General features: G+C 45.6%; 1 protein-coding gene across 10 annotated transcripts in view; it reads left to right on the forward strand.

The window, feature by feature from the left end:
• MKI67 (marker of proliferation Ki-67) overlaps window positions 1-4,324 on the forward strand; it is a 29,737-nt gene extending 25,413 nt beyond the window's left edge. For 5 of the 10 annotated variants that reach the window (XM_063616561.1, XM_063616576.1, XM_063616570.1 and 2 more), the window contains 3 exons: window positions 542-985; window positions 1,776-1,895; window positions 2,965-4,324. In XM_063616561.1, coding sequence (XP_063472631.1) covers window positions 542-985; window positions 1,776-1,895; window positions 2,965-3,030 — 630 coding nt within the window. In that variant the 3' untranslated portion in view covers window positions 3,031-4,324. The remainder of the gene's footprint in view (window positions 1-541; window positions 986-1,775; window positions 1,896-2,964) is intronic. The other 5 variants (XM_063616582.1, XM_063616590.1, XM_055245520.2 and 2 more) reach the window with 2 other exon arrangements.
• The last annotated feature ends 8,261 nt before the right edge of the window (window positions 4,325-12,585 follow it).

Here is a 12,585-nt window from a genome sequence, read left to right on the forward strand (position 1 = left end):
ACCAGGACTGGGTTAAAAATACTATCTATGTCTCTATTTTAACTATCAGAACAACATCAATAAGGAATGTCTATTCTTGAGAAGGGGAATCTGTCCGGACTGTTAGATAGAGAGGCTCCTACTGCATCCAGAGAAGTTTGGGGAAACTCCAGAAATGGCAATTTCCTATTCTGCCTTGGCAGTGATGGTTAAAGGAATAGGAATTCATTTACTCCCTGTAAGTGAATGAATAACGGAGCTTCTTTCTATAATGTAAACTACAAATTAGATTTGATATTTATCTTATTAGGCATTGTTATTGAAATTTATCCTGAATTCCTTATTTATAATTTGTCAGCAGAGACAGTCATTTCTCCATAGGAACAAAGTACCAAGGCATTACCTTGACTATCTTAGATGACAAGTCTCTTAGACAATTCATCAGTGTGTGATTTTCAAATGATTTCTCCTTTTAGTTTACTGTTGGTTGTGCTCCCTGTTGAATTTTGAAGTTTGTTTTACTAATTATTGGAATTTTATGGATGTCTTCTCATTTCTTTAGGGAATATCCCTGCGCTCCAGACGCCAAAATAAGACTGATGTGGAACAGCAAATAACTGAAGTCTTTGTATTAGCAGAAAGAATAGAAATAAACAGAAATGAAAAGAAGCCCATGAAGACCTCCCCAGAGATGGACATTCAGAATCCAGATGATGGAGCCCGGAAACCCATGCCTAGAGACAAAGTCAGTGAGAACAAAAGGTGCTTGAGGTCTGTTAGACAGAATGAGAGCTCCCAGCCTAAGGTGGCAGAGGAGAGCGGAGGGCAGAAGAGCACGAGGTTTCTCATGCAGAATCAGGAAGGGAAAGGAGAAGCAGGAAATTCAGACTCCAGGTGTTTGAGATCAAGAAAAACGAAAAGCCAGTCTCCAGCAAGCACTTTGGAGAGTGAATCTGCACAGAGAGTAAGGCGGGGTGTCAAGAGGTGTGCAGAAAATCCAAAGAAGGTAAGCCATTTACTGTTTTTAAAAGACACAGAATGTTTTGATGTATTTTTTGCCCAAGGTTGCAAAGGCAAACAAAAAGCATTATCTTCAACAGCACTCTGCCAGCTCCCAGTTACATTAATGGAAGGAGCATTATGCTAAGACATACATTTTGTCATTTTAGTTATATTTTGTTGTGTCTGCTTTGGGCATTTCACTTCAAATAGCAAATTCACATTATGAAGACTTTCTTCAGAAAGAAAAGGAATTTGTCTAGTGGCTAATTTCTGACTGCTTATGATGTACCTCATGATACAATTGTAGGTAGATGTCTTCAGCCTTTCTGTAGTTCAAAATCACCTATTGCAACAGGAAAGTTCTTTTCCCCAAAAAAACTATTGAAACAGAAAAATTTCCAAGGAATTCTTTGGAAAGATAGAAGGAACAGAGGTTGGGGTGTCCCTGAGACACATGCTCACTATGTGAGAGTTCCTTATCAGTGGAGGGTGCGTCTGCCCTCCAGCCCTCCTCCAGCCAGAGACTATCTAAGCTAATGAAATTTAAGTGCTACTGAAATCACATCAAGTTTAGCCACTCATAATTATAAGCATGTGGGCAAATCCTTAAGAATGATTAGATTCCATTAGTGTTCTTCTGGGGAATACTTGGTTTAGCTAAAATAAAAATAGGTTGAATTGCTCCCTTTTTGTGAGTGGTATAAATTTAATTCTTAGCACACACAAAATTTGGACCTAAAACTACCATATTCTGAGTTCAGCAAACGAAACTCATGTAGCAATAATCTCTTCAGATACAGAATTCTGGCAAGTACAGCTGTCCAGACAGACCCTCTTCGGCACGAACTAGGAAGCTTCAACTGCCAAGAAGAGGAAAGATTCCCAGGTGTCCCCAGTACCTGCTGCATAGCCAGGCAACCAGTGGAGGGGGAGGGCTTGTGTGTCTGGATGGTGGGCAGGAAGTCCTAGTGGGGAGATGCCCATAGACTGTTCCAGAGAGGGAAGAGGAGAGGCTCAAGAAGGACGCTGATGCCCACACAGGTGTCCTAAGTCAGAGACTGTACTTCTGGGGCAGGCTGGAAGCAGAAGACACCCGACAGTGCCAGACAAGGTCCTAGAAACCACAGGCACACCAGGGACGCAACAGCTGATGTGGGTCATCACATTCACCCGTTGAGTCTTACAGTAAAATGCAGGCTCCAGGCACTTACCGAATTCACAGTCTGGAAGGTGCTGCTTCATCAGAATGAAACCAAAGAAGGGTGAAAGCGAATCTTTTAACTAGGATGATTCCTAAACACAGAGCAACCAGGCCCAAGGCTGAGCCAGGCCTGGTGTGTTCTGCTGGGGGCGTTCAGCCTCTTCTCACACACAAGCACCCAGGAGACGCCCAACACACACATGCTCCTCTATTGCCGATCTCTTCGGTGGGTGTCGGTAGTCCTAGAAAATGCATATATAAGATAGATTTTTTCCAGTGAGAAGCTTGTAGCCATGCTTTTCACCATGGTCCCTCCCCCTTAGCCAAGGGGTGAGAACTACTGCAAGAGTGAAGGGCAAGGCAGGTCCCCTGCATGCAAGTTGGGCATGGTTCTGCCTACGGGGGTTCCTTGGTTTAGGAGACCCAAAAGACTTAATCCTGGTTGGATTCACTTTTTCTGAGTGACATATTTTAGTTTGTGAAAATGTGTGCATTGATGAAGAAATTTTATTATGTATTAGCTTAAAAATGCATTAGGAACTTCTGTATGAAAAGATCACATTATTTAAGTGTAAAAAACTGCATAATAAAAGCAGTTCAAGTCAAGAAAAACAACGTTAATGGAATATATTTTAAAACTTATTTCCAACCTCAAAATTAATTTTCTACAACTAAGGACCTGCATAATACCTAGTAAGCCTTCGGGGTTTTGCAGAGGAGGTCGATTATAAAAATGGGTGTTTAAATTACTTAAGAGTTCTATTTTTTTTCTTCCCACACAGGCTGAGGACAATGTGTGCGTCAAGAAAATAAGGACCAGAAGTCATAGGGACAGTGAAGATATTTAACAGAAAAATCGAACTGGGAAAAATAAAGTTAGTTTTGTGATAAGTTCTAGTGCAGTTTTTGTGATAAATTACAAGTGAATTCTGTAAGTAAGGCTGTCAGTCTGCTTAAGGGAAGAAAACTTTGGATTTGCTGGGTCTGAATCGGCTTCATAAACTCCACTGGGAGCACTGCTGGGCTCCTGGACTGAGAACAATTGAACACCGTGGGCTTCGCGAAGGATTTTGGGCCAAGGTTTGCCCTCAGCTTTGTAGAATGAAGCCTTGAGGTCTATCACCACCCACAGCCACCCTACAGCAGCCTTAACTGTGACCCTTGCCACACTGTGTCATTGTTTAAATGTTTGCCTGTGTCCTCCAGGGCATGATGGCAGGAACAACTATCTTCATCTGTCCCAACACCGAGCAGGCATTCGGTAAACACGAATGAATGGGTGAGTGCACAGATGAACGGAGCCTACAAGATCTGTCTTTCCAATGGCCGGGGGGCATTTGGTCCCCACATTAGGCTATTGGACATCTGCACAGGGCAGTCCTATTTTTGATGTCCTTTGCTTTCTGAAAATAAAGTTGTGCTTTGGAGAATGACTTGTGAGCACATCTTTAGGGACCAAGAGTGACTTTCTGTAAGGAGTGACTCATGGCTTGCCTTTGTCTCTTGGGAATACTTTTCTAACCAGGGTTGCTCTCACCTGAGACATTCTCCACCCGCGGAATCTCAGGGTCCCAGGCCGCGGCGCATCATGACCTCCAACTGGCTCCTGATCTCCAGCTTTCCTGTCATTGGAAGCTTCGGAAGTTTACTGGCTCTGCTCCCGCCTGTTTTCTTTCTGACTCTATCTGGCAGCCCGATGCCACCCAGTACAGGAAGTGACACCAATACTCTGAAAAGCGTCATCATCCTTGGAGAGACTGAGCACTCAGTGCCTTCAGCCACGATTTCAGGATCACTTCTTGTGAGCTGCTGCCTCCGAAATCTCCTTTGAAGTCCAGACATCTTTCTCCAGCTTCAGAACTGTAGACATAACTTGTTCATCTTCATTTACTTTCCACTTTGCCCCCTGTCCTCTCTGTGTTCCCCAAATCAGAGAATAGCCCACCATCCCCCAGGTCACCTGTCTGGATTCCTCCCCTTTCACCCACCTTGCCAGGTGTAGGTGAGGATGGTGCACCAGACAGGGTAGCTGTCCCCCAAAATGTGCCCTGTGCAGGCAGTGCCCCGTCTCCACGCTTCTTTCCCCAGTGTCTGGCGGGGAGCCAGGTGACATCATAAATACTTGCTAAATGAATGCAGAAATCAGTGGTACTGACTTGTACTATATTGGCTGCCATGATCGTGTTCTAACAGCATCATCTATGATCGTAAGGGAGAATGACATTCTGCTTGAGGGAGGGAATAGAAAGGGGCAGGGAGGGGACATCTGAGGGCTTCACGGTGCTACAACGGGTACAGGCATTGCACCAGGGCAGAACTGGGGAGGGTGTTCAAGGAAGAGTGGCTCTTAGCAGATGCACTTTGGAAGGTGTGAGGCATAAACGCTTCCTTCTAGGTAGGCCAACCTCAAAACTTTTAGTAGGAATGTTGCTATGATCAAGTTGTTCTAACACTTTAGACTTGGTAGTAATTATGAACCTCACAGAAAACTTTCATCCAGCCATATGCCTGTGGAGTGGAATGTTCTGTTTAGTAGAAAAATCCTTTGGAGTTCAGTTCTAACCAGAAATCTTGCTGAAGTATGTCAGCACATTTTCTCACCCTGGTAAGTACAGTAATTCAAGAGCATGCTAAGGGTGGTTTTCATTTTACGGAGCTGTTGATGAATTAAAAATGTTCATTCAAGGGCTACCCCCGTGTTTAATAGATGAACAACACTTCTACACAACCCTCCTTGGTGTGGGGGGAGGAAGGGATCTGACAAATACTGCCCATCCCCCAAGGCTGACTGGATTTGAGAGCAAATACCCACCCATTTCCACCATGGTATGGTAACTTCTCTGAGCTTCAGTTTTCAAGTGAATTTCCATGTGGTAGGACATTCCCATTAAATAGAAGCTGTTTTAACTTTTTTGCCTCCCAGGGCCTGTGCAATCTGGTCCCCCAGCCTCTCCTGGGCTTTATTACTCTAACTGTACCTACCATCTCCTGCCTCCCTTAGGCAGGCACATCCAACCACCACACACCCCCTGCTGTTTTCCCTGCCTGGAACTTTCCCTCTTGCTCCACCAAGATCATTTCATCCAGTCCTGAGCTCAGCTTAAGGGAGGCTTCTTGCCTGTGGGCTCCCTCACCCCCATGCCTGTCCTCCAGGCTGGGGCAGGTTCTTAGTTTGCCTGGAATTGTTCTGTACCTCTTTGTAGCACGTAGCATTGTGGAAACTAAGCCACTAATTGAGTTTCTGGCTCCCCTCCTGGGGTTGTAAGTTTTGTTCATTCATGAGAGCCGACTGTATTTCCTGGTTACTGTATCCCAGTGACCAGCCACAGGAGATGTCCAACAAAGTGTGTGATGAAATGGTCTTAAAACCCATGGTATTTTTATTATAGGGAGAGTGGGGGAAAGAAACTAAGTGTGGGTGGGGCAGACAGGCCAGTGTAAGAGAGATTGGTTCATTACGTTCCATTTTCATTTCTACGAGGACTTGGCTGGATGGTCATTTTCTCTCTTGGCCAATAAGTCATCGCAGCCGTGCCTGCTTTGTTGCAACAGAGGTGCTGAGTTGAGGGATGGGGATTTGACCCAGGGCAGCCCCAAGTCAGCAGATGAAAATACATGCCCTGACTTTCCTCTGGCAACCCTGATTTGACATGGATCCTGGGAGTGAATTTGCTGGCAAGTTCCAGGGGCAGGAGCCTGCAGTAGGTCAGTTCTGAACAAGAGGCCTTTCTGTCAGAGTGAGAGAAAAGTTTGCAGGTGGGTGCATCTACCATCTGGAGAGGCTGAGGAGGAAGGGAGGGAGCGCCATGCTCAGTGGTCAATCTGGTCAGAGAAGAGGGTTCAGGCTCCAGTCCACATCTTGGGCTGTCATCGAGAGTCAACATGGCAAATGGCGACTCCATAAAGTAAACTAGCTACTTAACTAAATGATTTAGTGTGGCTGGGATCCTACCGTTTGCTGGATTTCCTGGAAAAGTCCTCTAGAGGAGCTGTAGGAATCTCCTGGCACTGTAGTTACAGCTGGAGAAACTGATTTCAGTGCTGTGCAGATGCTCCCAGACCCCCAAGGCATCTCCAGGGCACAGTCACCAAACCCCCATCCTGGTATTCCTGGCATCGAGTGCCATGCAGGCACACAGCACTCCACAATTTGGAAATGTGGATTTCATTACTATTGCTTTTCATGAGGGAACCAATAATACCCACGATGTGTCGGCAGGAAACCCCTCCTGCGGTGTGCACAATGATTTCAGGAAGGAAGTTTGATCCGTTTGTTGTGTGTTGCCCTGCAAGGGCCCCAGTTAGCTTCCTGCTCATCAGCCCCATCTCAGGCAAGTCCCACATCTGTGATGTCAAGCACCGAGCCGGGTAATTGGACTTGGATACCTGCTTGACTCATCTTTCCAGTGGGGTTCCTAAGGAGCATCCCCAGCCCAACCTCCCAGGGGGAGCTCTCAACACGACCTGAAGAACAAACAGAGACTGTGTTGACAGTACAGTCCCAGGCCTCCGTGACTGGACAGGCTCCCTGTGTGATACACCTGTGTATGTCACTACAGAAATACAGCTGGTGCAGGCCTGTCCACCTCTCTCACAGGTCAGTGTTCTAAAATCCATCCTGGCCCTTGTTGTCTGTCTGCTTGGGGTTAGGACAGGTGCTCCTTTATCATTTGCAAAATTTACGTGATGTCTGGTATGTGTTCCACACCCTTGCAGAGTAAATTCCTAGATAGAGTTCAGACTTTGGAGTCAAATGCATAGGTGCAAATTCCAGCTTGTCTAATTTGCTGCTGTGTGAACTTGGACAGTCTTTTAACTTTGCTACAGTTTCCCATCTGTAAAATGAGGCTGTTCAGTACCTGAGCACATAGCATTGTTGAGAAGATTAAATGAGACAATATGTGTAAAACACTTAGCATTTTACCCACAGCTTGGTAAGCATCAATACATGCTAATTATCATCATCATCAGAAGATGAATATGTTTATTAGATGCCTAAAACTCCAAGATATTTCCCTTGGCTCATAAATTCTTTATCACTAGGGACTTCTCTATGGAGGTGAAGGAAGAATCTGGAACAAAGCAGGCCTGAATAACCAGGGGCAGTGGCACACACCTGTAATCCCAGCACATTGGGAGGCCAAGGCCGGAGGATCACTTGAGGCCAGGAGTTCAAGATCAGCCTGGGCAACATAGCGAGACCCCATCTCTACAAAAAAAGAAAAAATTAGCGGGCACTGTGGCACATACATGTAGTCCCAGCTCCTTGGGAGGCTAATATGGGAGGATTGCTTGAGCTCAGGAGTTCAAGGCTGCAGTGAGCTATGATTGTATCACTGCACTCCAGCTTGGTCAACGGGGTAAGACCCTGTCTCAAAAAATAAAAATAAAAATCCTGAATAGTATGTCTGTCTTCATCGAGCCCACATATTGAAAACTAGCCAGACCACCAACAATGCAAAGAAATGTTATTTAACTAAGAGTCCAGTAACCACATTTCAGGGTTATCCAAACTGAATATGGCCTCTGCAGGAGAAAATATGTGTGATGTGGCAGCTGCAATTTGATACCATATTAACAGTGTCTTTTTTTTTTTTTTTTTGAGACAGTCTCACTCTGTCGCACAGGTTGGAGTTTGGAGTATAGTGGCACAATCTTGGCTCACTGCAACCTCTGCCTTCAAGGTTCAAGAGATTCTCCTGCCTCAGCCTCTGAGGAGCTGGGATTACAGGTATGCACCACACACATCTGGCTAATATTTGTAATTTTTTTTAGGAGAGACAGGGTTTCACCATGTTGGCCAGGCTGGTCTCAAACTCCCAACCTCAGGTGATCCACCTTGGCCTCCCAAAGTGCTGGGATTACAGGCGTGAGCCACCATGTCCGGTCAACAGTGTCTTTAAATGACATCAGATCACAGAACTTTGCTGAGCTTGGCCCAGACACAGGTCTGGCTAAAACAGGTGGTGCTGGGACCAGACATGGCCAGGACATAGGGAGGCACATCCTTGGATAGGAAAGGTTCTGTGGATTTTAATCCAGGTCAGCAATTAGCAAACTTTTTCTGTCAAGGACCAGGCAGTAAATATGGCTTCGTGGGCCATACTGTCTGTTATGCTGACTCACTTCTGCTGTTAAAGCACAGAAGTGGCTGTAAGCAACACACAAGCAAACAGCCATGTCCAAAAAATGGCTTATAAAAACAGGCTGTGGGGCTGGGCACGGTGGCTCACACCTGTAATCCCAGCATTTTGGAAGGCTGAGGCGGGTGGATCACTTGAGGCCAGGAGTTCAAGACCAGCCTGGCCAACATGGCAAAACCCAATTTCTACTAAAAAAACAAAAATTATCCAGGCATGGTGGCAGGCCCCTGAAATCCCAGCTACTCAGAAGACTGAGGCAGGAGAATTGCTTGAACCTGGGAGGCGGAGGGTGCAGTCAGCCGAGATCACCCCACTGTACTCCAGCCTGGGTGACAGAGTGAGATTCCGTCTTAAAACAAAACAAAACAGAACAAACAAAAAACAAAACAAAACAACAACAACAACAAAAACCAGGCTGTGAGCCCATTTGGGCTGAGGACCTTAGTTTGCAAATCCCTGATCTAGAGAAATGAGTGATTTAACATATGTGCCTCCTAGGACATATCACACTGAAATTAGCAGCCCCTTGCAATATAACGGGTCATGAGCAGAGGGTGCGTTTCACCTCGGGCTTTGGGGTCTCCCCGGGCCCTGGAACCCCCGTCCCCTCCCAGCCCCAGGACATTGGAAGCTGAGAGGCCCGGCTTCCAATCCCAGCCCTACCCCTTGCTCTCTGCATGACTTGGGCCCATTGCTTGGCCTTTCTGAGCCTCAGTTTCCCCAGCTGGGAGAATGAAGATGGCAATTTCTTGCCTCGTAGGGTTGTGAGGACAAAAGAAGAAAACTCGGGTGGATCGTGTAGCCTGGCCCCCATTCTCAGAAGGTCTCCACGCGGTGCCGTCTTCCTCTTACCCCAGGGTGGCCTCAGCCTTCGAGAGGCCTAGAACTCTGGGAAAGGAGCAGTCAGGACTGGACACGACTCCAGGCTTTTCTTGTTTCTTATGTGGGGTCTGGAAAAGGAGAAGCGCAGTTATATCCAAGGTCCCTCTTGGGCAGGGCTCTCAGATCCAAGCCAGGCTGATATGAGCAAGGGGAAGCGGGTCAGGCCAGGCAGCACTGTCAGTTTTGATGTTGGGAGAGAGGAGGGGCATGATTGTGTATCAGCAAATTCCTAAATTTCCACCCCGGCTCGAGGGATGCAGCTTGTGCTGAAGTGAGTCACTTATTCCTCGGCCCCTCATTTGCCTGCTTTCTTCCGTGACCCTAGAGCCAAAAACAACGATAGGAGCAACTTAGGGGAAAAGTTGCTTATATTTATATATAAGCATATGTATTTATATATAAATATGATAACTATAGATATAATCTAATATATTATGTTCAATATAAATTAAATATATTTAATATAATGTATATAATTTAATATATATTTTATATGCATAACTATATAAAATATATAAATATGTTAAATATTCACTAGGTTTTCATCATTGGCAACCTAAGTTCTGTATAAATATATAAATATATATGAATATTTATACATAAATATGTATATAAAATGTTATAAATATATACATACATGTTTATGTAAAAATAATATATACATACAATATATTATATGTTTATATAGATTTAGGTTGGCAGTGATAAAAACTTAGTGAAGAATATTTAGTGTAATAAAAACTAGTCTCGTGGTATCTCTTTGTGTTTCAGAATCTAGCTGACTATTTGGCCCTGGGCCCGCCCTCTGTTACTCCGAGAGAGCATTGCTTTGGAAGTAACACAACACTAGGTGGCCCCTGAGCCTCCCTGAGCACAGTCCGATACCCCTCTCAGAAGCACCTCTGCCCCCTCCTCTGTACAGCCCACTTCGCTCACCCGCCTCTTCCTTTGGATTCCAGTTTGGTGGGGGAACCAATGGGCCATGTGTGTGCACCGTCTGTGCCTGCCTTCACCCACACGAGCCTGGTGGAAGATGAGAGCCATGCGGAAGACCGCTGAGCTACCCCGGCCCCCGAGCCCAGGCTAGTTGGGGTTACCCAGCTACCAGCCAATCCCCAGACGTGAACGTGAATAAGCCCAGCCAGCATCACAGAGCTGCCTCGTCAATGTCTAGCTGACCCCAGATGCCACCTAAACAATTTGGGTTTCTCACGGCAGTTCTCTTCCCAACATCTGTTCCCCTGGGTTCCTAAGAACTCAGGGATGTGCCCACCAATCAAAGAAAGAGGGAAACGGGCCTTGGATTTTAAGGCATTGCACTGCTGTGTCTTGAAAAGGGATATGGTTTAAAATCAGTCATTTAGGCCGGGCACAGTGGCTCACACCTGTAATCCCAGTACTTTGGGAGGCTGAGGCAGGTAGATTATGAGGTCAAGAGATAGACCATCCTGGCCAACATGGTGAAAACCCATCTCTACTAAAAATACGAAAATTAGCCGGGCGTGGTGGCTGGTGCCTGTAGTCCCAGCTACTCAGGAGGCTGAGGCAGGAGAATTGCTTGAACCCGTGAGGCGGAAGTTGCAGTGAGCCGAGATCGTGCCACTGCACTCCAGCCTGGCGACTGAGCGAGACTTCATCTCAATAAATAAATAAATAAATAAATTAAACAAATAAATAAATAATTAAAAATCAGTCACTTAAAGACATATTCTAAGATGAGACCCTCTTGCTCTATAAAACTGAAGGTCGTATCCACCAAGAAAAGTGGATCTGACCTCAGCCCAGCCCTGTGACGCCACATTCCATTAGGGCAGAGGAACAGCACCTGGCAAGAGAGGTCCTCCCAGAATTCTAAAGAGGCAGGATGGTCCTAGTATTCAACCTTGGGCCACACAGATCTGCACGTCTTTCATCCCAGAGAGGAGAACCCAAAGTATGTCTCTCGGTTCATGATTCTGAGGATGAGGGAATTATGGAAGGCACCAAGTCCTTTCATAAAACACACCACCCCCACCCTGTCCCGGTTAATGACGGTGGGTGGTGGCTTGAGCATCAAAGTGGCCCATGATTTCTTGGTTTTACTATCTGGTTATGTCATCTGGCTTTCTTGGTTTTCATCCATTCATTTCCCTGGAGTCCTGGCCATGCCTTGCTTCTTACTAACCTTATGCAGAAGCCAAGGCAAGCGAGGACGAGGCAGACTTGGAGTATTCCCACTGGAGTAACTTCTGCAACTAGAAGCTTTAGAGATATGACTGACATACAGAGCCAAAGAAATGCAAGGCGCAGGGTAAATGAGGGGCTTGGGAATGGCTGGAGATAACGGTGTTCTGTGCTTGTGGCAAGAGCAGTGAAGTGGTGAGACCAGTTTCTGAATGTAAACTTTTTATGACAATGGCCGCGAAGATGCCCAAAGTGGGCCCCTGTTGCCTATCACTGAGGTTTTGAAGCCGCTTTTTAGGTAGTAATGCTAGACGATACAGACCCTCCCTAACCAGGCTTGCAGTGGATTGCATGCCTGTTTCATTTTGAGCGCCCAGGTTTCTGGTGGATTCTATTTGCCAGTCAGCGTTGGTTTCCAATGTGAAGCATCTTTGCTATAAATAGACTCTGCTGAGAGCTGCATGATTTGAAGAAACGATACATCATACCTGTAATTACATTATTTTACTTGAACTATTAGTAAACACAACATGAACTGTGTCTATTTGAATCAATGTGGTACTGTTGTACATTCAAAACCTGAGTCTAAATACATAAAGTTAATTTCATTTATAAAATGCTCAAAAATAGGCAAAAATAAACTGCTGTTGTTTAGAGATGCAAATATAGGTGGTAAAACTATTAAAAATCAAGGCTCTGTTTCTAATTACAAAATGCAAGATATTGGCTATCAAGAGAATAGAAAGGTAGAGGATGTGTATTCCCCATGGGCAGTGCTGACCTCCTTGGGGGCAGGGAGTGGGTGTCCTCCGACATATTTATGTGTCCTCAGAGCTTCCCCAGTGCTGAGCCTTTTCCTTAACAGGTGGATGGGTACGTGGCACTTTTGTACTGATTCGTTTTGAATGCATACTGGCTACATGTGTAAGCTTTCCTAGGACAAGTGACCACAGCACTGAGAGGGTATTACTGACCTCCTCAAGCAAGAACCACACGAAAGAGACTGCTGACAGTGGGGTGGGACTGGGTTTCCTTTAACTGGAGCAATCACCTGCAGCCCTTTTTCTTGCACTACAAACCTCCGTGGCTCCATCACACCAAGCGATCATGCTCTGTCTCCAGAGTATCAGCTCACTTGGTGTCCGGAGAGGAGGAGAATCAACATGATTCTCACGCTGAGTAAAGTTATATTAAACTAGGAATTCTGCATCTTTG

This window comes from Symphalangus syndactylus, chromosome 2, assembly GCF_028878055.3.
Source record: "Symphalangus syndactylus isolate Jambi chromosome 2, NHGRI_mSymSyn1-v2.1_pri, whole genome shotgun sequence".
Classification (NCBI taxonomy): domain Eukaryota; kingdom Metazoa; phylum Chordata; class Mammalia; order Primates; family Hylobatidae; genus Symphalangus; species Symphalangus syndactylus.